At 47.6% G+C, this 27,206-nt stretch overlaps 1 protein-coding gene across 1 annotated transcript; it reads left to right on the forward strand.

Moving 5' to 3' along the window:
- The first annotated feature begins 425 nt into the window (after positions 1–425).
- dchs2 (dachsous cadherin-related 2) lies at positions 426–26,730 on the forward strand. Its single transcript, XM_047045954.1, has 20 exons — positions 426–2,174; positions 4,822–5,013; positions 5,314–5,545; positions 7,556–7,792; positions 9,395–10,453; positions 10,639–10,826; positions 11,095–11,194; positions 11,333–11,490; positions 11,679–12,525; positions 12,709–12,948; positions 15,627–15,761; positions 17,089–17,298; positions 17,502–18,359; positions 18,487–18,600; positions 19,383–19,591; positions 19,798–19,949; positions 20,140–20,270; positions 20,997–21,283; positions 21,417–21,558; positions 23,306–26,730. The coding sequence occupies exons 1-20, from the start codon at positions 426–428 to the stop codon at positions 25,927–25,929; spliced, it is 9,864 nt and encodes a 3,287-aa protein (XP_046901910.1). The 3' UTR covers positions 25,930–26,730.
- The last annotated feature ends 476 nt before the right edge of the window (positions 26,731–27,206 follow it).

Consider the following 27,206-nt stretch of genomic DNA (forward strand, 5'->3'; position numbering starts at 1 on the left):
AATAATATTTATTGTAATTTGAATTCTTCCAAGTAGCCCAGTGAATTATATGGCAGCCAAGGCCGCGGACTCTAGCACGAGTGTGCTTGCGTGCTCTCAGCAAGTAAGTTGATTGAGCTCGTGGCGCATTGATGTGGATGCGTCATTCAGCGCCTTACGCGCAGCTCAGTGGTCGAAGACAGTCTCCGGATCTTAAAAAAGGAAGAAATGGTATGTTTAATAACGTAAACTTTGTTTTCCGGAACTATTTTGAATGAATATGCGTTTGTTTCTGTGTGCTATTAGCCCCGCGCAAAAAAATGAACAGTTCGTTGGCTTTCTGGTACCTGGCGTCAGAGCCTTGAGTAGCCAGCCATGCTGTCCGAGGCTGAATGAGAGCGAAGCGTCACACGAAAATATGTGACTTTTTAAATTTAAGCTTTAAAATGTACAAACGAAGAAAAAGTCGACAGAATGTGGCGACTTCACTTCTACAACTGCTGTCCCTCTCTATCCTGTGGACACAGTCACTTGCCCAGGTGTATAACCTTAGTCTCTCAATTGAAGAAGGACTACCTGCAAGAACTATTGTCGGGGATATAAGTGAAGGCTTAGCAACGCCGAGTAGTGGATTTTTCATTTCTGAAAGCAGAGATTCCTATGTTTTTAAAGATTTAGAAATAGATGTAGACTCCGGAATCATTTCTACAGCCACAGTGTTGGACAGGGAGAGTAGAGACAAGTACGAATTTGTGGCTGCCACGCTCTCAGGTGAGATGGTAAAAGTGAAAATAATGGTTCATGATGTGAATGACAATTTCCCCGTTTTCTCAACTGAAAAGGTTGAGTTGAATGTGTCAGAATTATGTCCTCCCGGAACCCGTTTTGAACTTGAGGGGGCACAAGATAGGGATGAGGGAGATTTTGGAACACAGGGATACCACATAACTGAAAGTGAAGTTGGAGATTTATTCAAGGTGGAATATCGCCATGGAGGAGAGAATGTTCTAAACCTGGATCTCATCCTTTTGGATAAATTAGACAGGGAGACAAGAGATTCGTACTCGCTGACTGTTGAGGCATTTGATGGAGGGATCCCTCCTAAAACTGGGAAACTTCAGGTTCATATTCATGTTTTGGATGAAAATGACAACCCACCTATGTTTAACCAAACCGAATACCAAGCCTCAGTGTACGAAGACGCTCCGGTGATGTCACCTGTGTGTCAGCTTTTAGCAACAGATCTCGACCTCGGGGTCAACGGCCTTGTCACATACGAGATAAACCGGCGTCAAAGTGACCCAAACAAGGTTTTTGTCATCAATGAAACCACCGGTGTGATCCACGTCAACAAACCTTTAGATTTCGAGGCCCAAGCCTTTTACGAGTTGATCGTCAGAGCCAGGGATAACGGCGCCCAGCCAGAGTACAGCAGCACCTTTGTGGGCGTGAAGGTGCTGGACGTCAACGACAACAGCCCAACCATCAACATCCTGTTTCTCAGTGAGAGCGGTGACCCCGAGGTGTCGGAGTGGGCAGGCATCGGGGAGTATGTCGCCCGGATATCCGTCACTGACCCTGACCTGGGGGAAATTGAGAGGGTCAGGGTCACCCTCGAAGGGGGTGATGGGAAATTCACGCTGAAGCAGACAGACGATTTCCTGTACGCCCTGTGTGTGGACGGCGAGCTGGACCGGGAGAACGAGGACCTGTACGAGCTGAAGGTTGTTGCCTTCGATTACGGAGCCCCGCCCCTGAGGAGTGAGGTGACCTTCACGCTAAAGGTGACAGATGCCAATGACTGCCGCCCGGCTTTTGACAAGAGCGTCTACGCTGTGAGCGTAGCCGAGGACGTTCCTCCAGGAAGTTCCTTGGTCCAGGTACAGGCCAGAGATGGCGACCATGGGGTTAACTCTGCCATTCGATATTCCATCCTCAAGTCAAGCCAGGACCACCTGGTCAGCATTGACCCCACTTCCGGCCTGGTCACCACGGCGACGTGGTTGGACCGGGAACGAGAGGCGGAAGTGCGGTTTTTGGTGGTGGCGGTCGATGGAGGGGAGCCCCCCTTGTCCTCTACGGCAACAGTAACCGTGGTAGTTGACGACGTCAACGACAATGAGCCTGTGTTTCAACAGCAGCTGTACAACGTGTCCATCCCAGAACACACAGAGATTGGGAGCTGCTTCTTACAGGTATGTTGAGTTAGTTTAGTTGTCTGTTATTGCTTTTATTGTCATTTAAACAATTCAATATACTGCAATCTGCAGGTTATTGTGACTAAGATAGATATTGTGACCAAAGCAAAGTAACTCCCAAGGAAGGGATCTATCTGAGTTGAAATTATCTTGGAAGATTTACTGCCAAAAAACAAAGTACCACATGACAATGATAACAAGGAAGTACCTCCCTACTACAGACACACACGCACCCATACACACACACACACACACTGGGGGACAGTAGCCTGCTTTCTCTGTGCTCACAAAGCCCCAGTGTTGCCCTGAGAGGCCCTGGCTGCTCCCAGCGAACTGACCCACTCTGGCCCAGCGCTGGGTTTCTGTGATATGACAGATCTGACGCCTGGTACCAACCTCCTAGCCTGACACTGTCAGGCTGCCATTATAAACCACTACAAAGAAGCCTTAATCACCAATTCATGGTCTGTTGACCCACTATGGAACAATGTAGTTTAAACTAAACTAAAAATACATTTGTAGCAACATAACTTGAGGCTCGTTGTTACCAAAGTTTGCCCTCTTGGGACCAACTTAAAAAGTACATATTTAGATCAGTGTTTTAGAAGTTGTAGCCCAGAGTGATGTGATAACTACAGGGTCTGAATAGTACTGCCTTCATCTGCTCCCAACTGGCTTCATCTGTTCTGATCTCCAATAGTACAATTTCCAAATTGAACCATCCCTCATTAGTGCTGTCTTGATTGGCACAGAGCTCAAGCCAATTATGTGAAACTGATTGTGGGCACAATAAATGGTTTACAATGCCACTATGTGAAAAGCTGGGCATCAAACTAATTGGGGAGGGGTTGAGATGCCACTAGAAAATCCTTACACATTTCAAGCTCACAACTCTGGGTTTATAAATAATCATGTCACTCTTGGGGTTTGCAGGTTACCTATTGCTGGATAGATCTTGTTATAAGATTATGACGGTTGGCTACTTGGCGCTTGAGATGAAAACTAGTCAGACCTTGACACCTGCATCTAAAACCTCACCGTGTTGGGAAACCATAAAGTTACCAATGCGGTATCAATTTTATGACAGGAAGGCGAGGCCGCCCTCAAATGCTGCCGATGAGGTCATGGATCCATATCGTAGGCATTCCGTGACACACCTGCAATCATTCCGTGACACACCTGCAATCTTGCAAGTTTGCGAGTAAACTAACAGTTATAAACTAACAGTTATAAACTGTCATCGTAATCCAGTCTGCCCAGTTCAAAGGCGGTCTTTAGATACCTAATGCTGCTTGGCTCCGTTCCATTAGTTCCTCTGAAATGTGAAAGGTTTTTGAAAGGCAAGGCTATAACGCAAACTGACCTTACAAAACACCAAGTCTCTTGTACCTAAATTAATAGGTGCAGTAGTGTATACTGATTGATACACATTTGGATGTGTGTATTACAAGTTTACCCTCTTAGTAATGCTTTGGTCCATGTCCTTCCTGCATGCTGCTTTGGCACTGAAGAGTAGCCTAGTGTGGCTAATTTTAGCGTCTAAGCTTACTAGACCCACCATCATTCTTAATACTGTAAATTAATCACTTTTCATCCATATTCATATTCTTAATTACTTCCTTAACAAATGCATATGCTCTGTTAAATGTTGCGGGATAATCTGTATCCGCATTGTATCAGCCCCTATGAAGTGTGTGTGTGTGTGTGTATAGTTTGATTGTGCTTCTGTGGAATTGTGTTGATGGGCAGCAGAGATGAGTTGATGCTTTCACTTCCAGAGATCACTGTACTTTCTCAATTGGTAAGATGTTGGCTTGGAAGGTTAGGGCGCACAAAGTTCCCCTACCATAAACATGAGTGTATCATTAACAAACTAACGCTCAGATATCTGCCAACTCAAACAGAAATCAGTGTCTAAGAAGTGGAGATTTCTACTAGTGCATATCTACCACATTAGGACACTTGGATAAAAAACGTTGACAGCCAAGTCAAACAAACAATCACACAGCCACTAACCAAAGCAAGGCATTGTTGTTGAATCTGCCTCAATTTGAACAGGATAGGACTTGGCTCGGGTCTACTCTGGCTGACTTTAGAGCTTTAAACCAGAGGCGATTTGTCTTGAAAAGGTGCCTACATCCTTTGACTAAGATACTTAGCTGTGTCTCCCAACAGGTTCAAAGCGTATTAAAAACGCTTTCTGTGGCAACACAGATTAAAGTAAACAGCCCGACTGAAGAACATTCTTGGCTCTTGTAAGCCAGACAGGTGTAGGAAACCAACATCTGGGTCGATCTTGCTGTCGATCTGGTCATGGGTCATGGACACTGTGTTTGCAATCAGGGATCTGCTCTGTCTCAGGCCACCGTCTTCTGATCCTGGGTCAGTGTTTCTGAGCTCCCCAGGAACACGACCGCCCTCCCGTCTGTCACTGTCAGCCATGCCTCGCACCGTGCCATGGTAGCATGGCTTCCACCTATTGCTAAATAGTTCAGGGAGGCATGAACTGAATAGAGAGCCAAATAAAGGTTTAGACATGCAAACATATTATAAAGGCCACAGAGCACTGGTGTTTGTGTGTCTGTCATCGAAATATGTTGTAGTAGAAAGGTCACAGATGACCGTGTCCCTCCTCTGCCTTCAGGTCGTTGCCACGGATGCGGACGGTCGTGATTTTGGGACTGTGCGCTACTCTGTGTCTGATGGTTTTGAGAAGGAGGACAAACACCCTCTTTTCAGCATCCACCCTGAGATGGGAGAGCTGTGTGTCTCCCAGGACATGGACAGAGACGCGGGCCCGGCTGCACATGACATCTTGGTGAAGGCTGAGGATCAGGTGACAGCCACTGTCTTAACCGAGATACAGACTAATGTATAATATGCTCTATTTACATTTGGAATACTGTATGTATCCAGAAGTTTGCAGGTCCAATTGCAGGTCCATATGTACGAGGTAAAAATGTGTGAGTTGAAGCATGCAGGTCGCTACGTAAGTTAAATATGCTAAATTACAGCCATGACAAAAGTTAAGTGTTGAATCACGACCGTGAGAGGTTAAATATTTTCCAGAACTCGTAACCAACAACATATAAATAAGTGAATAAACATCAACAAGCTACATCTCTGCGTCCCACAGGGAGGCCTGAGTGCTCAAACCTACGTCCACATCGAGGTGGAGGACCTGAACGACAACCGGCCTGTGTTCAACCCTGACCGCTACACCACCAGCATCAGCAGCCACGCCCAGCCCGGCACAGAAATCCTCAACGTCATCGCCTCGGACAGAGACCTGGGGGCGTTTGGCCGCGTCTCCTATGAGCTGCTGCCCGGAGACTTGTCTTCAATGTTCTCTGTGGAGCAAACATCGGGTAGGCTGTCTGGCTGGACATACCCTAGCACTCCACACATTCTTAGGATGTGTTTGGTGCATCCAAAGTCTCTTTAACAAATGCACGAGGCTGACCAAGAGCTGTTTAATGGAGAATAGGTGGATTATAGACTGTGTAAAGATATACGTAGATAGAAGAAATCATGAATGTACCGCTGTTTGTATTAATTCTGTAATCCTTAATTGGGGGAAGCAAGTTTTATGGAGTGGTGTATTGCATCTAGTACTTAACAAATCCCCTCTGAGCACCTTCACACACTTCCAAGCCACTTAGTGTTGGAGAGGGCCTAAGTGAGTTGTACAGACAGCCTAGACCCTTATAAGCAAGCACACATGTGGTTTTGTTCTTAGGAAGCAGGATTTCCGTTTCATATTCATCTTTTCATTTGTATTTAATGTCAATGTAACGTCATTTAAGCTGCACCACTTCTTTCCCTTTCACAGTTTTTTTTCTGTGCCGTTTAAACGCTGTCACGTGCAGTCAGTCGCCCACTCGTCTCAGTTACAGGCCAACTAGTCACTCAGTGGAGGACACCGGCTGAATGACAAACAAGAGCTTACTCTGCGAAAGCCCTTTGTGGCGGACATGATTGTTATTGTCACATCACGGCAGGGGGCTGGCAGATTAAGAAACCTACATTTAAATCCCCATTGAAAGCTTGAGACACAATGCCCCTAGTAGTGTGCTGTGTTTATACTGCATGTTCCACACAGAGGCATGAACGCCATCACTGTGGTGGCCAGTTATAGAGGAAAGGTACACATCACACAGGTTGTACCATTTCAAATGGCATCGTCAAGTATGAGTCAACATTGGTTTTAGTAGAGCAAAGTTTTATAGGCTGTATATTGTAAATACTTTGTCAAATAAGTTTGCATTTTGCTGAATTCACACCCGTTATGATGTAAAAAAAATACTTTTGGTATTTCTTTTTTTACTCACCATTTTAGCCAACTACAAGCACATGCTTAGCTAAGTTCTAGCATTGTTATTGATTGGCCATCTGGACTTCCCCTGCTTTTAATTCAAAGCTTTCAGAACAATGTCTTGCGGAATCAGAGGGATTGTGAGGGTGAATTCAGGTAGCAAACTGTAGTGGGTTAGCAATCTCACAGCCATCTGTCTTTTCTTTGTCTCTGCACACACCGCCGTCACCTTATTGCACACCCTCAGATATGCTAGAATGTAAAAGGGAAGAAAGTTGCTAGCATAGGCCTTTTAAATGGTACAAAGTACACGACGAAAAACACGCGACCTAAAAGAAACACAAAATCATTCAAGTTTCAAGTTTTTTATTGTCAGGTGCACAGAACAACACAAAGTCAGACTGTGCACTGAAATTCTTGAGACAAGACAACGCTAGCAACCTAGTATAACATAACATATAAGTACTAAGAACATAGATTACACCTATGATAAGCTAAAATAAAATAGAATAAATAATAATAATAAACATCCTAATATACAAAAAGTATACAATATACTACACCTTTAATACACATATTGACCTATACTAACCTTATTGACCTATATCAACCTAAGAAAAAACCTATACTAACCTAAGACAAGACCTATACTAACCTAAGACAAGACCTATGTAAGAAAGGCTGGCGGGTATTAGCCAATAAGAAACCGTCTTAGTGAATGGATTAGTTAAGAATCAGTTAGAAACATAGAGAATGACGGTTGGGTTTATTTCTTACACTCGTTATCTATAATTTTGTTTAGAAGCCAAAGAGTGCGTTCATCACGAAACACCACTCTCATTTCACTGTCATGTAAGAAATTCCGCAAGCAATAAATCAAGAAAAAGGAAAGTCGTTTGAAGAGTTGTGTTCTGACAGACACACCGGGAGTGAACACAACGCACCAACTAGCTGCACATACACCCTATCTTATTTTCTCATCTACAACCTAAATTAACTTAAGACAAGTGGGGTATAGTAATACATTATGATTTATTCAAGACAGTTTTGTTTTTCTTTCCAGGCGTGGTATACCTAACTTCCACCCTAACCCACCTGGGCACCGCCACTGTGAAGATGGTTGTGACTGCCCACGACGGCGAAGGCCTGTCTGCTGTGCGGCCCGCAGAGGTCACTGTGAACATCCTGAGCAGTGCCCAGGCTCCCGCTGTGTTCCAGAGGTCACGCTACGCCTTCACCATCCCCGAGGATGCCCCTCCTGGCACCGCAGTGGGCACCGTTGAGGCCTTTAACCCTGCCAGTGAGTCTAGTAGACAGTTCACCTGGTTCGCATGTATTCGTTTAGATGCCAGTTACAAACAGTGCATACAATCTGCAGATGGTTCGGGACTCAAACCCACAATACACTGCGAAGCGTTGCAGGATGGAACTCTTACTTCTTTGGGCTGAGCGGGGTTTGAACCTGAGATATAGTACGCACTTGCAAAGGAATAACAGCTTATTGCAGGAGGCTGGAGAGCGTTTGACACCACACACATTCAACCCAGTACAGTACATGGTAACTCAAGTGTGCTTACCGGATCTAAAACAGTGTTTGAAATGGGCTGAGTCACCATCTACCTGTGGTATACTGAGCACAGAGGGTGGTCTACCTAACCGTATCTAATTGCTTTAGTTCTGTCGCTGAGGTGTGCTGAATCACTCAAGCCGGTCCTGGCACACAGCTTGTCTGTTGTCATCTTGTGATGAAGTGACAGGAGGTCAGCTCTCTTAGTATTAGCCCACATCCTGGTCAGGCTTAGCGCCGTTATGTGAGGGCAGGGCACGCAGGAAGCCAGGCATAGTGCTGAAGTTGGAGTCATGTAGATAGGCACGGTACACTGTAAGTACTCCAGAAGGTGGGATCAGGGGGATTGGTCTCCTATAGCACACAAGTGACCAGGCTTGTTGGGTCTGAGGTGGAAGCTCATAGCTTATTTGTCCTCTCAAACACGAGTCAACACCAGATCAAACAAATTAATAGGTGAAGTAATGATTAGAAGAATCATAACTTTTACCATTTTAACCATCCGTCAATGTGAGCTTTTCTTTGACGGTTACTGCATGTGATAAGCACTTACTACATCGTGTGTTCTTTTGACGTATTCTTTCCAACGGCTTTAACTTCTATTAGTGGACATGTTGTAAAGACTCCAGCTATACAAAAACCTGCCAATAAGGTTTTAGGCCATTAGTATTGGCAGGCAGGTGTTTTGTTTGAGGCCAATGCTATTAGAGTATTACAAGCTTCAAGGAATTTCACATACAGCGCAGGACTCAAAACAGGCACAAGCAAAACATCCAGGCTTCCCTGTAGGAATTCCCATCAACTCAGATCTCCTGGATATTCCCTTGGGTGTTCTCCAGATTATACCGTCAGAGGCCACTTGGCGGAATGTCACTTGCTCCCAGTATCGCCCCTGCTATGGCTAAGCCTTTCCACAGCACTAGACAGTCAGTTAAGGTTACCTTGTCAATTAACAGATTAACCCCTTCTGTTTTAAACCGTGAAACATCAACAATGTCCCCTCAGTAAGAGGTCCAAGCCCTGTTAAGCCCCTGGTCCCCCCACTGCTCCTTGCTTGATGAAGTGTTAGTGTGTAGTTACAGCTAAAGCGTATCACACTACAAGTCAGGGATTAGGGGAGGTATCCCTCTGCTGTAATTACTTAAATTGTGTGTATGTGTGCGTTTGTGTTTGTATTGCCTTTGTACAATTTTCTTGTTTTTTATCCTCTGTTTAAAACTTAGTAGACAGTTTTTGGACAATTGCACATTATAAACAAGACTGAGCTATGACCGTTTTTATTACGGGACTGAATCACTTGCATCTGTAAATATCACTCTATCTCATCCCACCTAGACTCTGTGGAGTCCCTGTCCTACCGGATCTCATCGGGGGACCCCCAGGGCCTGTTCTGGGTGGACCCCCAGTCTGGCCTGATCAGCACCAGTCAGGCCCTGGACCACGAGTCCCAACCCTACGCCCTGCTGGTGCTCCAGACCCACTCTGGGAACTCCCCCGTGTACAGCAGCGCCCAAGTCAACGTCACAGTGGCCGACGTCAACGACAACGCCCCCGTCTTCCCCAAGGCGGCCGACGCAGTTGCCGTTTCGCAAAACACACTGCCCGGCACGGTGTTGTTCATAGCTCACGCCCACGACCTGGACAGCGGCACCAACGGGAGGGTGCGCTACAGCATTCCACCAGATGGCGCCAGCAGGACCGGAGCGTTCGTTGTCGACGCCGACCTGGGGACGGTGTCTCTAAACCGGAGCTTGTCCCGGGAGATGCAGCCCACTTACACATTTGAGATCCTGGCTAAAGACGGGGGAGTGCCATCGCTCACCTCAACCTTGACTCTTGTGGTCAACATCGACCGCAGCGCCACAGAAGACACGGTGACGTTCGAGACGTTGGTCTACCAGGTGGAGATCGGAGAGGGTACCCACAAAGACGCCAGGGTCATCCAGGTGAGGGCCCACAGGAGCGGGAGGAGCATGCATGCCGCCAACCATGTGCTTTCCTACTTCCTGGAACCAGAGGCGGGATTCCCCCCTCCTCCTTTCCGCGTACACCCTGACAGCGGTTGGCTGTACCTCTCCCAAAGCCTGGACTACGAGACGGAGCCCATGTTTAGATTCAGAGTGCTAGCCACCGCTAAGGAAGCTAACCGTGCTAGTGAGGCTACGTTGGCTAACAGCACAGCCACAGCCACGGTCATTGTGCTAGTGCTGGATGAGAATGACAACGCCCCGGTATTCAGCGATGAGGCCTACTTTTTCTCCGTCCCAGAGGGTCCCTCTCCTCAGGGTCTGGTAGGGACGGTCAACGCGGTGGATAAGGACTCCAGGAAGAACGGCCAGCTGTCCTACATCCTGCTGTCCGACGGGAAACACTTCCGCATCAATGCCAAGACAGGTCAGGGAAGATGACAGATGATTTTCCACAGCTTTTATTGTGAAATTGTGTGAGCATTGGAACACTCCATGGGGCGTTCAACTTATTTTTTTTAATCTTATCTTCCATTAATGGTTGTGTGTCTGTTTCTCTCTCTGCCACTTTCTTTGGCTGTTTCTGTCTTTCTGCCGCACACACGCCCACAGGTGAAATCATAAACTGGGTGTCTCTGGACCGTGAGCAGCAGAGTCAGCATGCTCTGAAGGTGATGGTGACGGATCAGGGTCACCCTCGACTTAACGCCACCGCCACTGTGCACATCCTGGTCACGGACGTCAATGACAACCCTCCGCAGTTCACCCACATGCCTGCCGGCAAGGAGCTTAACGTCCAGGTTCTTACATGCCTTCATGCACCTGTTCACTTTATTCCTTACAGAAGAGGTCTTTTCCCACTAGTGCACTGATTCATTCCATCTCTAAAGGAAGTTTGATATACAGGTTCTGGAACATTCCCTCCTTTATTCTCGTCTGTGTATACTAGTGTTTGTTCTCATGTTACATGTACATATAGCTCTCCATATACACATACTCACCTCAGATTGATATCATTACTACAAGTCATACACACTCATAGTCCCACGTCTGTGACTGTCTCTGTAGGTGTGGGCCGGCCAACCTGCTGGTACCTTGGTCACCTCCATGTTTGCCAAAGACCTGGATGCAGGAGAGAATGGGACAGTGCACTTCTCTCTGCTCACAGGTGGGTTCATATGCAGGACTAGATCCCTCTGGTGCAAGGAGAGCCACATGTGTGAGGAGTGTGTGTCTGGCGGAGGGAGGGGTTTCTTTGAGTGGCCACACTGTAAACATGTTTGTGTGTTGTTCTTCTCTTTTGTAGAGGACGATCTGGGACACTTTGAGATTGACAGTGGGAGCGGAGACATCAGAACCACCTGGCGGTTTTCCCAGAACAGTCAGACGCACTACACCTTCACTGTGGTCGCCCACGACGGTGGCCACACCCCTCTGGAGGAGAGGGCAGTCATTCACCTCCAGGTAACAAGAATTGATTCCCTCCTCCCCTGGTAACAGGAATTGATTCACCTCAAAGTAACAGGAAGTGATAACCTCTAGCTGCTCTGTCCTGTTAATCCATTGTTATTAATTACTTTAATTAATTATTAGAAATATGCTGAATTATGAATGGAGGAGACGTTGATAAAACGTTTTTTTAAAACATACAGGTTAATGCTGCAGAAAGACAGTCCGATGGTGCTGGCCTTCAGGGTGTTAGACACTTCTCTGTGAGAGAGGACACCAAGCCTGGCTCTGTGATTGGCTCTGTCCAGCTCCCAGCCAATGGGAGGATGCACTACTCCATCTCCGAGGGTGATGGCAGCCTCCACTTTGGCATTGACAGTTCTTCCGGTGACCTGTATGTTCACCAGCCTCTCGACTACGAGGCCGCGGTGGGGTACTTCCTGGTCGTGCGGGCCGAAGACACGAGGCTGGCCTCGGGCGTGAACGTCTCAGCGGTCGTCAGCATGACTGTGGAAGACGTCAACGACCACACGCCCTGGTTCCAAGACGACGTGATCACGTTCGGTGTGAGGGAGGACACTCCGGTCGGGACACCCGTGTTCACGTTCAACGCCAAGGACGGTGACGGGAGCCTACCCAACAGTGTCATCCGCTACTCGCTGAACCTTGACCCCAAGCTGGGTTCAGGGTCCTCCACACCACTTCCGTTTCAAATCCAACCTCTGACCGGTACCCTGACCACGGCTGGCCCCTTGGACCGCGAGAGCATCCAGAGTTTCGCGTTCACGGTCACCGCCACAGACCAAGCTGAGAAAGCGGTCGACCGTAAATGGACCACCGTGACGGCCCAGGTGTTCCTGCTGGACGTCAACGACGAGAGCCCGGCGTTCGTGTCCTCTGAGACGGCTCGGGTGATGGAGGACGCCCAGGTGGGGAGTCTGGTGCATCACGTTCGGGCTGTGGATGGGGACCTGGGAAACAGTGGCCTGGTCACCTACTCTGTAGTGGCTGGGAACAAGGATGGCCTCTTTACCTTAGAGGAAAGAACAGGTAGGCGGGTTGAAAAAGATGATTATGAATCATATCATTTCTGAATGTTGATATTAATGAAAAAATATGTGAAATGGACAGAGTGACTGTGGACTGATTGATGTAAGATATCTCCTTTAGCTAGAGGAAGTTCCAACTGTCCCCTCAAGCTTGCTTGTCTCTCTACTCCCCCCTCTTCTCCAGGACTGCTGTACCTGGCCTCTCCTCTGGACTACGAGTCACACATCTCCCACAGCCTGACCATCCAGGCACAGGACCATGGTCTTCCTCCGTTGTCCTCAGCCCAGACGCTGACTGTGGAGGTGGGGGATGTGAACGACCAGGCCCCCCTCTTCCAACAGGACGTCTACAGTGCCACAGTGGCTGAGAACAGACATCCCGGGGAACCGGTGGTCAGAGTCTCAGCCGTCGATATGGATTCAGGTATATTATCCCCATGTGTCAATGGATTACAATGTCAAGCCCTTGTATTGCGAGATACATGCAACATTTGAACCGTTTTATAATTTGCTGCAGTTGTTGATAATAGTCGCTAGATGGCAGTGCTGACATGTGTTCTGTACTTTCTCAACCATTTGACTCAGGTAGTCATTGGAATGAACTCTCTAGGTAGTCAGCAATCAGAAGTCAAGGATTGACTTTAGTCGTCCCTATTGTAAACCCTTCATCTGAGGCAAGTTAATTTGACTGTGAGAATGCTGAGCTGGTTTGAATTGATCTGAAAAGCTGCACTCCCTGTCCCTTTCTCAGAAATCATTTCTCAGAGAAGGGTTTGCACTGTTCGCTCCTGTCAATCACCCGTTACTGGAACTGACATCTCTCGGTGGCCCCCACCCTGTGGGTCTATGTCAGTGTATCTTCAATGGCCAGATGGGTCAAAGGTCAATCCTTCCTTTTGTCCCCCTCCATTAGTGGACTGATTTAAAGCCTGCGCCGACCTTTCCTGATCCAGCTTGTAGTGTTTGTTTTCTTTTCCATACGCTAGTTCAACCATACATCCCACCCAATTACATTCCGCCCTACCTTTAATAACATTCGCAAATCCACACGTCCAAGTCTGTTTATTTTAACACATCTCGTGCTGGGAGGCCCCCCGAAAGCTGGTTTCTCGTCCAAATATTGACAGTTTGAATTTAGTTCTACTATATTATAATGCCACTGGCACCTGGAGGTAGTGAACGAGGAGGTGTATGTTAGAGGCGGGGGAGGGGGGGGCTCTGGGTGTCTGTGGAGTTTAACATTCTTAGGGGGGAGCTAAGAACTGTCCAATAACAGCAAACTCTTGTCTCCTGCAGGAGCGTTCTAGAAGGTCCGCTCCTCCGACATGTTCCCCATAATCCGTACCATCTGTGCTAATAGAACCCGTGTTTTCATCTGTCTCCTCCAATCGGCTCGTCCGGAACTTGTGGCGTTCCCAGGGCGTCCCTCCCACGGGCCGTTGTGTTATTTGATTATCATTAGCCCCCTCATCCCGCTTGACTGACACTCACTGAAGATGGTCATTGTGTTGATCTTGGTATCCGGTTTCCCTTACGAGTGAAAATCACTTGAGCGAAAGGTGTGTTGCTCTCTGTCTCTCACACTCACTCACACTCTCACATACACACACTCATACACATTACAGTTTATTAGGCTAATATAAGGGGATATTTGGATGTGGCAATTGTTGGTGTTGGAAATCCATCTTTCCATGACACCATCCTCTCTCAACATGGTCCCTGTGTCCTCAGTACTGCTGGTCTCTCCTATGGATCCCTGGACTATGACATCACGCAGGCCCAACATGGCTCGTCCACATATTGTTTGCTTGCACTCCTGACAGTTACCGTGGAGATGGATTTTCCGGTGCAAGTGTGCCGTGATGTAAACCACGTGCAGGGACATTCAGTGGCTGGTGCTTGACGTTTTTCGCTCCGCCACTTGACCCCCTGTCAGAGTTTTGGGGGGGGAAGGAGGGGGGTTGTTTTGACTAGGTCAAGGACATAGGACACATCAGTCTGCGTGTCTGTCTGTGAACACACTGTGCTTCGTCACCCCCGTGATCGTGCACACACACACACACACACACATGCCTAACCGCCTTGTGTTGAGAGGGTAGGGGCCTTGAGGCAGGCCCTCTGAATTTAGGCTTTGGATGAGCTGAGCATTCATGGGTGGGTAGGAGGTCAGAGAGTGGATCTAGGAGGGGTACTGGGGGCTGGTTGATACTCTGGCCTTGGATCACAGAACAGCCAGACTCCAGTAAAGGTCAGCCAACCCCACCACCCCTTGTCATTTTCGAAAGAGCGACAACTGGTAATCTGGGAATGATTTATTTCTTAGCGCTGTTTCCAATCTAAGTATCAGATAAGGCGGCACGTCTCTAGACGGGGTCGTAACCACGGTCCGACCTAATGAGGTGCTAAACTGAGACGGAATTTTTATGAACGCGCCGCCGAAACGGACGATGAAAAACCGGAGCGAAGTGGAATGTCCTGGGTTATCATCAGTCATATTGCACAGTTTAAAACCGGGGGGTGGGGGGTGGAAAGGAGTTGATTGGTTTTGATGGAAAGCATGAGTGTTTCTTTGGGGGGGGGGGGAGCGGTGTGGCAGTGAGCTCAAGGGGTCCGCAGACTCCTCTGGGGTTTGTTAATATGAAATGGATCATTTTTATGGGCATGCCTGCCGTTTATTGAACAATGTCCTATTTATTACAAGTACTTCGTACTCTCAAGGCCCTGAGAGACGATGAGATGCGAGGATGGTGCCAAGCTCTGCAGAAACAGTCGTATGACTCTTTTTGTTTCTCTCTGGGGCTATGCGATTGTTTCTGGGATGCTGTCAAAGCCTTACCCTGTACTACTAGAATCCTAGTAAATAGGGAACCTTAATGTCGGTAATTTTTGGAAGAAAGACTTGGAAGAGTTCACCCATGGGTGAGTCTAGACCAGGTTTGTCTGTAAATCCATGCAGGCACAATACTACCTCAAGTCTTCACAGTACCTGTAAAACATGATTCTGCTCTATCTAGAAAGATAACAGATAAACTAAATAAACTGTTGAATAAAAGAAGCTTCCTTGCTGCTTCTCCTGACTTCTGACTGTGTTCTCCACTCCAGAGGAAAACGCTGTGGTGTGGTACAGCCTGCTGCCCGGCCCGGGGTACGAGCTCTTCACCATCAACCCCCACACTGGCCTCATCAGCACAACCACCCCCCTGGACAGGGAGCAACAGCAGCACTTCACCCTGAGAGGTTAGCGTGCCGAAAAAAAACCACGTTGCTACAACTCAAACTTCACCCTGTGGGGTAGCACAGCAACACACAGACGCAAACAATGTGTCTTCAACCAACAACATACGTCGTGTACTAAACTAGTTTTTTTTACAGTTAAAAAAGTTTTCCGGATAATTAAAAGTTAATTATCATGAAGCAAATTAGTTACGTAGGCCCACCAAACGTGACCTAAACATTGTTCAACATGAGTGTGTGTTCTCATAACCAGGTGATGAGACTGGTCACTGTTTGTTTCATGGAGACAGATGGAGCAGCTAAGTAGCTCTCTGTAACACTGCTGGTACAGTGATAGTCTAAGCTGTGTGGAACGGGCTCAGGTCATACTGGCTTGCCTGTGGACTTGAAGCCCTGTTTAAAAGCCCACCGAGCGTAACTTGGATCAAGAGTCCTGTTGGTCCGGACTCTCGTTTAGGTCAGTGGTCGGCCACTCACATCTGTTTCCATCATAGGGCTTCATAAAACATTTGGAACATTTTCAGCTATTGCTCCCTCGCTCTCTCTCTCTTTCTGTCTCTCTAGTCTCTCCCACCCTCTCTCTCTCTCTCTCCCACCCTCTCTCTCTCTATGTGCTTCACAGCCAGATGAATAAAGAACTCAAGGCTCTACTCTCGGTATGAATACAACCTTATTCCACAGATTGATTTATGTTAAGGAAAGTCCAGACCTTTTAAGCGCTGGAGCTAGACGCAGGTTCCATTGACGGTGCCGCTTAATTTTTCTCAAGAGTCGGTCTTTTCATGTCTCCCACATTCGAATACAATTACATCCAAAATATGCAGTAATATTTAGTGATAAACTGCTTACAGATGTGGCCATGCTGATATTTGTACAGTCAGGAATATGATGAACAATTAAATGTAATAAGAAAATATAATTGCAGGAAAGCTGAGATATTTTTGAAGGGATGCCAGAATCACGCAGTGATGATTGCAAAATACCAATAGGAAATAAGTCTGGCCAATTTTCCAGCTCAGATAAATATGGAAAAAGAACTGCAAAATCGTTTTCATATCAGTGAAGATTAAATGTTGGTGAACATGTTGAGTGAACAAGCCCATGCTCTGTTCTCCATTTAATGACAGTAATAAGAACATAAGTATTCAAAGCTGTCGCAAAGCATTTGAATGCTAGTGCTGATTAGTTAACTACAGATCCCTATATCGAGCCCGTTCAGTTACTGAACCACGTCTTGAGCTAAAATGCAGCTTATCATGGAGATAGATTGGGAAACTTAACTTGTGGATATTTGAGCCAAGCCAATGTTGTTTTCTCCGCCCTGCTCCAGTCCGGGCTCGGGACAGCGCCCTTCAGCCCCTCTCCAGTGTGGCAGTGGTCATGTGCTCGGTGCAGGACGACAACGACAATCCTCCAGAGTTCATGCTGTCCTCCTTCCAGATCAGCCTGCCTGAGAACCTCCCCCCAGGGGTCATTCACACCGCCCAGGCTTACGACCCCGACCAGGGAGACAACGGAAGCATACGCTACTCTATACTAGGTGAGGAGGGTTGTTCCAACTGGACTGGAAAAGAGTATTATTATTATTATATATGTCTGTATTTAGTTATATATGCTTTTGTTTGTGTGTGAGTTATTTTACTTGAAGATGTGAATATGGATGTAAGATGAATCAAGTAAATAGCCTATATTTTGTTAGTTGGAGATTCTGTGTGTTCCTAGTTCTCCATGTGCTCTCTTCAGGTGAGGACTATGACGGCTGCTTCAGCATCCACTCCACCACAGGAGCTGTGAGCACCACTAGAGTCCTGGACCGGGAGGAGCGGGTGAACTACACCCTCACGCTCATGGCCCATGACTCCGGGTCCTCCCCCCTCAGCGCCTCCACCCAGCTCCACCTCCTCCTCCTGGACGAGAACGACCACAGCCCCGCATTCGGCCGCAAGAGCTACCGCGCCTCTGTCAGCGAGGGGCTGCCGGCAGGGACGGAGGTCCTCCAGCTTAGCGCCCTGGACCCTGACGAAGGGCCCAATGGTGAGGTGAGCTACTCCCTGGCGGAGGACTCCCTGGGGGTGTTCTCTGTGGACGCCTCCACGGGGGCGATCAGGACCACCAGGCCCCTGGACCGGGAGAGCCGGGGCCAGTACACTCTCAGGGCTGTGGCCACGGACGGCTGCGCCAGGGGCCCGCGGAGTGCGGCCACCTCGGTGACCGTCCTGGTGGAGGACACGAACGACAACGCGCCCGTCTGCGGCCGTAACCCCGTCAACGATTGGGTCGGCGCGGCGGCGGCGGCCAACCGCACGGTTGCCACAGTGACCGCCACGGACGCCGACCGGGGCGAGAACGGAACGGTGCGGTTCAGCCTCGTGGGGGACTCTGACGTCTTTGACGTGGGCGTGACGTCGGGGAAGATCTGGTTGAAGACGGCCCTCGGAGCGGGCTTCTCCGGGGCGAAGCTGCAGGTTTTGGCGGAAGACCAGGGACAAGTAGCGCTGACCTCCACCTGCCTGGTCCTCATCCACCTGAAAGGAGAGGAGGAGGGACTGCAGTTCACACAGAAAGACTACCAGGCAACCGTTGTGGAAAACAGCCAAATTGGTATAAAGTGCCCCATCCATCCTCATTCCACCTGCACGCAATCAGAATCATCTGCTCAGTATTTGACCTGCTCCATTTAACCAATCATCTAAATGTCTTCTTTCCATATTCCTGTCTTTGTCTCTAGGCACGTGGGTTGTCAAGGTGGAAGCTCTTGACCAGACCAACGAGGGCTCAAGGGTTGAATACAGCATTTTCAGCGGCAACAGAAACGGAGCATTTGTCATCAACAGACACACCGGTAAAAACATTGTGGACAGAAGCCAGATTCAACAAAATGTCTCTATTTCTCTCTCATCTTGGACAACATATCTGTCTATCTGCTTTCCAAGCTAAACTCCAGTGCTCATTGCCATCAGCCAACATTCTTTTCTTAATTGCTTGCAGGAACTCCAAAAAGTATTTCTTACTTGTCCGTAAAGAATTGTTCATGCCAGGAACACACAGAGCCTAGAAGGTCCCTTCATCCATCCATCCATCTATCCAGACTGAAACCCCTAGCTTTTCAACCCCTTAGATCCTGTTTCAAAAATGTATTTTGTTCCTTCATTTCCAATTAGGGTGACTAGTCTTCCATAATCCCTTTGGCCTGCACAAAATCTTTCTGGTCTCTCTCCTTTTCTTCCTCGCTCTCTACTCCCGGGTACTCATCTTTTCCACTTCTCTACCCTTTTTATAATTGGACAATATTCCACACCAAATATAGCAGTCAGCAATTGTCGTATCATGATGATGCCTGGCATCATGCGATACACGGTCCAAGGTAAACAGTGTTTACAGAGGCCAGCTCCAGACGGCTTTCAAGAGAGCCTGACTGCTGTGATGCTGAGATGTGGGCACAGCTGGTCCAACATTACAGTCCAGTGATTGTTCCAATTTGTAGTTTTAAACGTTTATTTTACACAAACAGTCAGTGTCCTTAAATAATAGCATGAGATTGGTGGTGGAACAGTTTGAAGGAACCACGGCTGACAACAGCAACACAAAAAAAAGAATCAAGCTTCTCGTCTGCCTCCCTACCAGGTGACATATCGGTGAGTCAGCAGATCCTGGACTATGAGGAGAGCCGGCGAGCAGAGCTGGTGGTGCTGGGGGACAGCGGCCTGAGGACGGCCCACTGCAGAGTCACGGTCAACCTGCAGGACACCAACGACAACGCCCCGGCGTTTGAGCAGAGCTACTACCGAACGGCCGTCTGGGAGGGACAGGTCCACAACACCTACATCATGCAGGTCAGAGGTCACTCGCTGTCGGGGCGACCGGCTAGGCAACGGATGACAAGTAGTTGTACTCGCTTTGATGCCTGTTGTCATTTTACACTCTGAGACAGCGAGAGTTCTCTTCAATAACATGGCAGCCTGGGGCCAGCAGAGCTATTAGTATGTGACATGACTGTCACACTGGCACTAAGGTCTTTCTAATCACTTCCCCCCTCCAGGTGTTGGCATCTGACGCTGACAGCAGTACAAACAGCCAGGTGGAATACTCCATCCTGTCTGGGAACCACAACGACGCCTTCATCATTGACTCTGTGCGCGGCATCCTCGCCACCCATACTGTGTTGGACCGTGAGATCACATCGTCCTACAAGTAGGAACACTTAACATACAGTCTTAAGAACAACGTATTTAAACTGGTCCTGTCCAGTTTACATGTGGTTGTTGTGGTATGTGGCATGTATGAGTTACTTGTTGTCATGTTCTAATGAGTACCAGGTCATGTTGTTCTGAGTTCCATGTTGAGGACCATGTTGTCGTGTTCTTCCTCCATCTTGTTCCAGGCTGGTGCTGCAGGCCTCAGACAGGGGGAGCCCTGCGCTCACGGGCACCAGCATTGTGAGGGTACAGGTGGTGGACGTCAACGACAACAGTCCCGCCATCCCCCCCATGCAGCCTGTGGTCATGGCTGAGAGTAAGACCTTTTCCTCCAGGCCCTGCATGTTTGTAGTTGAGCGGTTGCCCGACTTATGTTTTGTCACAGATAATAATAATAAGGAGTCTATTTGGGAATCTTCTGGTTAATCTCCCTCACCAGCTGCTCTCATCTGTGGTACAATGTTTAAGGATGACTGTATGTTGACAGCATGCCCTTTTGTTCTTTGTACTAATTTTAAATATATATTTTTTACCATCTGTTGACATTTACATTTATTCATTTAGCAGACGCTTTTATCCAAAGCGAGAAGAGAGAGCTTTACAAAAGTGCTTATGTCACTGATCTTCACAACGAGCCCCAAACATTGCTGGCAGCCAAAACATGAAGCATACATTGTGTAAATTTGTAAAAAAAATTGTATTTGGCAAATAAGTGCCAAAGGGAAGAACCATAAGAGCATATAGTTAAACAAGTTACAATTAAACAACATGAACCTCAAAAAGTGCAGGAGTGTACCTGTAGAAAAGTAATCAACAGTTAAATGTTTCACAGCAAGAACAAGAATTTAAATCCATTACAGCTAACCAACAAGAGCAGCAAGTCTCTCAATAAGAGTCATTATGATCCTGTAGGAAACTAGCATCAGGTCCAGTAAATCATTCCTAAATACCGTTGTACTGTTGAACTTTTCATCGTTATCCATTTACACAATGTTTAATCTTTCAATCTTGATCTTCTTACTTTTGTTGTTCTTGTCCTCAGATCTTCCGGTTGGGTACATGGTGATGCAGGTGAGCGCCAATGATGTAGACCTCAACTCCATCGTCACCTACAGCTTCTCGGACAACTCCACCACCAACGGCAGCTTCGCCATCGACCGCTACACGGGGGTCGTGACCCTGACCCGCTCCCTGGACCATGAGGACCAGACGGAGCACACACTGAGGGTCTGGGCGTCGGACTCCCTCCACCAGACCACAGGAGAGGTCAAAGTTCAAGTGCTGGATGTCAATGACAATGCTCCCATCTTCTCTCAGGATTCCTACCAGGTAAGATTAACGTCAATGTTATCAATCATATGAATGATATCAATATATTCTTTGTCTCTCTGAAGATGTTGCTTTGCATTAAAAGTAGTAGTATTTATTAACAATGTTATGATATTTCTGTCTGCTCCTGCAGGTGGAGTTGCCTGAACTGGCCTCTGCCAGAACGTTGGTGCTGACTGTATCAGCCACAGACAGAGACTCTGGGCTCAATGGCAAGGTCACCTACAGGCTCCTGTCATCTCCTCTACAGGGATTCTACATCCACGCAGACAACGGTTAGACACATTGAGGAGTTACGGACAGCATTATGAAATGTAGATTCATCACAATTCTGATTGGTCACAAAGTTTTCACAAACAGAAATGCATTTTCAAAAGTTCAGTTCTCTTGTCCGTCTCAAGACAGAAATCAATACTTTTTTTTTTACAAATGTGTTTGCTTAAAGGTCTTGTCCTGAAGTGTGAAGCAGCACAGGCTCACTTAGAGGCAATAACCTATCACATATAACATTCAAGGCCAAGTCCAAATGTGTATAGCTACAACAAGTATAACAGCCGTAACTCCCTAGCAGTGCTATGAAATGGGATCCACTTAATTAACATGGACCAGTTTGTGAAAATGTAGCATTGACAGAGTTATCTCTGCATACTTTCCAGGGTTCAGAGTTCTTAAGACTGTCTGGCAGTCTGATTTTCATATTCATTTTTTATATTCCCCCATTTAAAATCAATTTCTCTGGCGTGGCTAAACTTATTTTACAGTTTGGGCCAAGAGCTGGGCCCTTGTGCCAACAGAGAGTGTACTGTGCTCTGCAAGGCCCAGTGGGGTGATCCAGGATCCTCTCTCTCTCTCTCTGCCAGTAGCTCTCTGTCTCTCCATCGTTTATCTTTTTACAGGCTTGGATGTGTGAGGTGTGGAAGGGTGAGGGTAGGGGTGAGAGAGAGGGTAAGATGGAGTGGGACAGTTGGATGATGAGAGATCATAGATAGAGAGGTCTTCTAAGGAGCCACCTCTCTCTCTCTTGTCTACTCTTTGAAGAGCAGATTTACGTCCTCGCTCTGCATGATGATGAAGTGAAGATTAATAATAAAACCAGACTACAGTTGAGGCCCAAACCAATGCTTTTGGGAAAGCCCCCTCCGTTCTGTTTTTTTCTCACTCAGAAATGATTTGCAGCGTCTTGTTCGTGGGCCAGAGCTTAATATGTGAGAAATGTGTTTGCCATGTTTTGTGGTGAGGGTAACAAATGGGAAGTGAAATTTGGGTTTGTTTCAAGATTTGAATGAGCGGCAGCGTCTTAATCTCAACTGAAACCAGACATGTGATATTGGAGCTTACGTCTGTGCCTCCTATCCCCAGTGCACATGGATCTATAACCAGAAACTGGTAAAACCAAAGACCCCACATTCGCTTGCAAATAACTTGGAGTCATTATAAAGCATTACTCAAGACAAGTGAAATATATATTTGTTCTGGTTCATAGTTGTATCATAAGCAAACATATTTTTGTAATAAACATTTTCAAAAGAATCTCGAACAACATGCCAATAAAGTTGCAGTCAGTGGAGAACACTCATATAACCATACAAGGCCTCATACTCAAACCCATCAGGAATTGAAGAATCCTACAACTGAGAACACTGTTTCCAGGTCTCGAGGTCACCATCTTCTTGGAGATTCTTCTTTAAAGGGGTATTCCGCTGAAAGTGTGTCTGTCCTAACTGTAGGAGAGGTGAAGAGTGGGTTATCGACAGTCAGATGATTATTTTTGTAGCTGGGACAGCAGTGGATCAGGAAGAGGCGCTCTTGAGCAATTTAATGAGACAGAGGTAACAAGTTTAATAGTTTGTGTAGATAATCAAGCATATTCAAGTAATAGTTAGGACTTTGTATTGTGGTCAATAGCCAGTAAAAAAAGTCACAGTAGTGTAGTGTAGATATGCATTTTGAATGATCAATAAACACATTGAAGAATATTTTATTTCACACCCTATGCTAACTCTAAACATATCTCTCCTTCAGGGTCGGTGTTCACTAACAAACCAATGAAATATGTCACCAACGGCGACACGATCCAGCTCCTGATTGAGGCAAGTGACGGAGGAGACCCCGTTCGTTCCACCGTCATCTCCATGGACATCCAGGTCCTGGACACCAACGACCACGCCCCACTCTTCACACAGGACGCCTACTCGACATTTGTCCCCGAGGACAGCCCTGTGGGCACCACACTGCTGACCCTCTCAGCAGAGGATGCAGACCTGGCCCCCGAGAATACCCACCTGGAATATGTCATTACAGGCGGTAATGATGAGAGGAGGTTTTGTATGGAAGTCAGTGCCGTCCAGATGGAGAATCAGCAACGGACCATTGGGAGGTTGGTTCTTTGTGAACCGCTGGACCACGAGACCAAAGACAGCTATGCAGTGACCGTTTGCGTGTCTGACCACGGCACACCACCGCTGAACAGCTCCGTCCTGGTCACCGTGAACGTGACGGACGTCAACGATAACGCTCCCGTGTTTGTACATGCGGATTACCACGCCCAGGTGAGTGAGAGCAGCCCTTCGGGGACACGATTGGTTCAGGTGGCCGCCCATGACGCTGACCAAGGAACCAATGGGGTGGTTCGTTATGATATCATCTCAGGGAACAGTAAAGGTCACCTCAGACTCAACCCTCACACCGGTGTCCTTGAGGTCAGTCAGCCCCTTGACTACGAAGAAGACTCCAAATACACCCTGGCTGTCCAGGCTTCAGACGGTGGCCATTCCGGTAAACGCAAAGTTGCCTTCACAGTGGTCTTTGTCACGGTTCTGGACGAAAACGACAACTCTCCTTACTTTATGTTCCCCATGGTCAACTGCTCGGTGCTGGAGAACCTGCCAGCTTTCACCCCAGTTTGCTCCGTCCGTGCGATGGACAACGACGCAGGGCTCTACGGCATGATCACGTACTCCATCCTCTCGTCCTGCTTCATGGACTACGGCAGCGGCAGCCCGGACAGGAAGGAGGCGTTCGCCATCGACATGCTCACTGGCGACATCCACACCAGACAGACTTTCGACTACGAGCGTGAGAGTGAGTACTGCTTTGTGGTTGAGGCCAGGGATAAGGGCGACAAGGTGGCCACGGTCCGAGTGCAGGTGGCTGTAAAGGGAATGGACGAGTTTAGCCCTGTCTTCACCCAGAGGCATTACCGCTTTGTCCTCCCGGGGAACACCAAACCAGGGCAGACGGTCGGCTACGTGATGGCCATGGACCATGACGGAGGGCTGGACGGGCTGGTGGAGTACTCCCTGATTGACCCCTCGCCATTTTTTGCGATCAACAAAACAACTGGCGCCATTTTCACGTCCGGGCCCGTCTATCGCAGGAGAGGCAGTCTGGCCGGAGAAGACTTGGTGGAGGTGCTGGTATCTGCAAGCAGCCCCAGACTGGACTCCAGGTCCACCACCTCTCTGGTGTCCATCAACATCTCCAGCTCAGCTGAGGCTCAAACGGGAGTGCCACTAGATATCCAGACCATCAGTCTGACGGTGTCCCTGGCCATGTTCCTCCTCATCCTCATCAGCTTTGTGGCCCTTGTACTCAGATACAAGACCAAAGATGCCGCCATCAAAAAAGCAGCGGCAATCGCAGCCAATCTGAACAACGGCAGCGGAACATTTGGCAGGTCGGGGCGCCAGCCTCACAACGTCATTGGTCTGCACGAACTCAGACCAATGAACATGCGAGCGAAGAGGGAGGTGCCCAACTTGTACAGGAAGTCCAATTCGAGTGGTAGGGGTTCTGCCGAAGGTGAGACTGCCGAGGACCAAGAGATCAAGATGATCAACAACTATCTGTGCCATAAACGGGCAGACTCTGTCCGGAGCGAGACCACGCTTATGGTCCCTGACCCAGCTGTGCCCAGAGACTCTGACCAGCTGTCCTGCCACTCCATAGATGTGGGCCCTTCGGTTTTGGTACAAGGCACAATGCCCGGCAGCATTACCATGGGCACGGCGAGCTCAGAAAGCCTCCACACTTTCAGAGAAGAGGGCGGGGGCGAGGGCATGCTCCCCAGAGTGCTCAGGGTGAAGGACATTGAGGAGGGCATGAGGACAAGAGGCTATGTGCAGCTCTCAAAGGGCCAAGTACCGGTGGACAGTTCCATGACCTCCCTGCTGTGTCCGGAGGAGCAGCTCAGAGGCAGCTACGGCTGGGACTACCTCTTGGACTGGGAACCGAGCTACGAGACAATGGCCTCAGTCTTCACTGACATTAGCCTCCTGCCCGATGAGGAGCTCCAGGGAGGCCACGAAGGCCTGGCAGCCGAGGTCCCCAGCTTCATGCACCCCCCACCTCTCCTCACAGGAGTGGCCCAGTCTGGCATCCGGGCGGTGCCCCCCAGGATGCCACAGCCGATGTCACGTGCCCACACGCTCACCAGGAGACCCTCGTACCCTAAATATGCCTACTCCCCCCTGGCCAGGAACACAGGGCTCACTCCATCAGTGATGACGCCTAGTTTTTCCCCTTCCCTGTCGCTGCTCACCCTCAGGACCCCGAACGCCTCCCCGGTGGTCTCAGAGACGGGGCTGGGCAGCATCAGACTGGACTCCCTCACTGCCAGCCTCCTGGAAGCTGAAATTCAAGTGTAAACTGTGTTTGTTTGTAAAAGGGGAAGGAGCTATTACCTGCCATGCACACAAAACATGCATTCAACAGCTAATTTTATTTGTGTAACATATTTGTTCCAGTCCATGGGAACTGTTGAGAAATATCTCCAGTGTCATGGCAGGTATTTTATCTTCTGGTAATGAAATTACATAATGTAGGGTCATATGTGTGAACTGCAGAATATTGGAAATAAATGTGGCATACACAACAGCCTTTATGTAAAAGATTAGATTATGGCACATTTCATAAATCACATTTTGTAATAAAACTAATATTTGGAAAAGCCTGAACTCTACTATTGCATAACTCTGAACTACAGCAGAGATTTCAGATAAACAGGATTGTATGCTCCCAAAATGAAACACATCGCTTTCGCAGTCCATTATAACTTTGAAATGGGCAAAAACCCAGAGTACTATACATGAGTGAACCACAAGCACATACCCCTATAACAAGACCCATTTGAAAAGTGATTGTCAGCTGCCACAGCAAAAGTTTTTGAGTAAAGGGTACGTGAATGTGCTCTGGTTATGGACTACAGAAAGATATTTTTGGAAACAACACTTTATTGTACAGGATGTACGATTTCAAAGAAATTTATGTTTTTTTGAAATTATGTAAATATGGTTTGTAGTTAACACAAAAAAAATCATGAATGAAAACTGAATTATGTCAATATGTAATTGAAAACGGGACTATTTTTTCTTCTGAGTTTTAAAACCGTTCTGAGCATGTATTTGTGACTAAATATACGGTATCTGTGTTCTTTGGTACTTATTCCTTTTTATGTGCTAAATAAATCACTAACAAATCACAACAGATATTGGACTTTGTTTTTCCTACTAACAAAGTTACAACAGACGGTTCCTGTGAGAAGGAAAATTTACATTTAAAGAAGGAAAATGTTGTAAATCACCACTTTTCTGAACCATATTGGTACCATATGTAGAACCACTCCATAAGCCTTTATTGTTGTTCTTCCCATGGAGGATCATGGCTGGTAAGAAACTGGAAGTCCTGCTCTTAAAAGAAAAGAACTGTGTTGGGATCCTGATAGAAGGAGTAACTTTGGTTCCATCTAGCATTCTTCTATCCCAAACCCATTTTCCATATGGCCACCCTGAGTGTTTCCTTGACCCAGCTTTGGAGAGAAAGCCTGACGTTAAACAATGGTTTTCATCAGTTCCTAATATGATCCAGACTTTACGTTTCAAATGGAGGATTATAACCACCATCCCCTGGCTAACAGAACAATGGC

This window comes from Hypomesus transpacificus, chromosome 22 (assembly GCF_021917145.1).
Source record: "Hypomesus transpacificus isolate Combined female chromosome 22, fHypTra1, whole genome shotgun sequence".
In the NCBI taxonomy this organism is placed as follows: domain Eukaryota; kingdom Metazoa; phylum Chordata; class Actinopteri; order Osmeriformes; family Osmeridae; genus Hypomesus; species Hypomesus transpacificus.

Excerpts from the sequence above, each read along its gene's own strand:
- dchs2 (XM_047045954.1), top strand. The coding sequence starts at position 426 with ATGTACAAACGAAGAAAAAGTCGACAGAATGTGGCGACTTCACTTCTA. Across the intron at positions 11,491-11,678 it reads GGGCAGTCATTCACCTCCAG|GTTAATGCTGCAGAAAGACA; the intron begins GTAACAAGAATT and ends TAAAACATACAG. Across the intron at positions 17,299-17,501 it reads CATACGCTACTCTATACTAG|GTGAGGACTATGACGGCTGC; the intron begins GTGAGGAGGGTT and ends TGCTCTCTTCAG.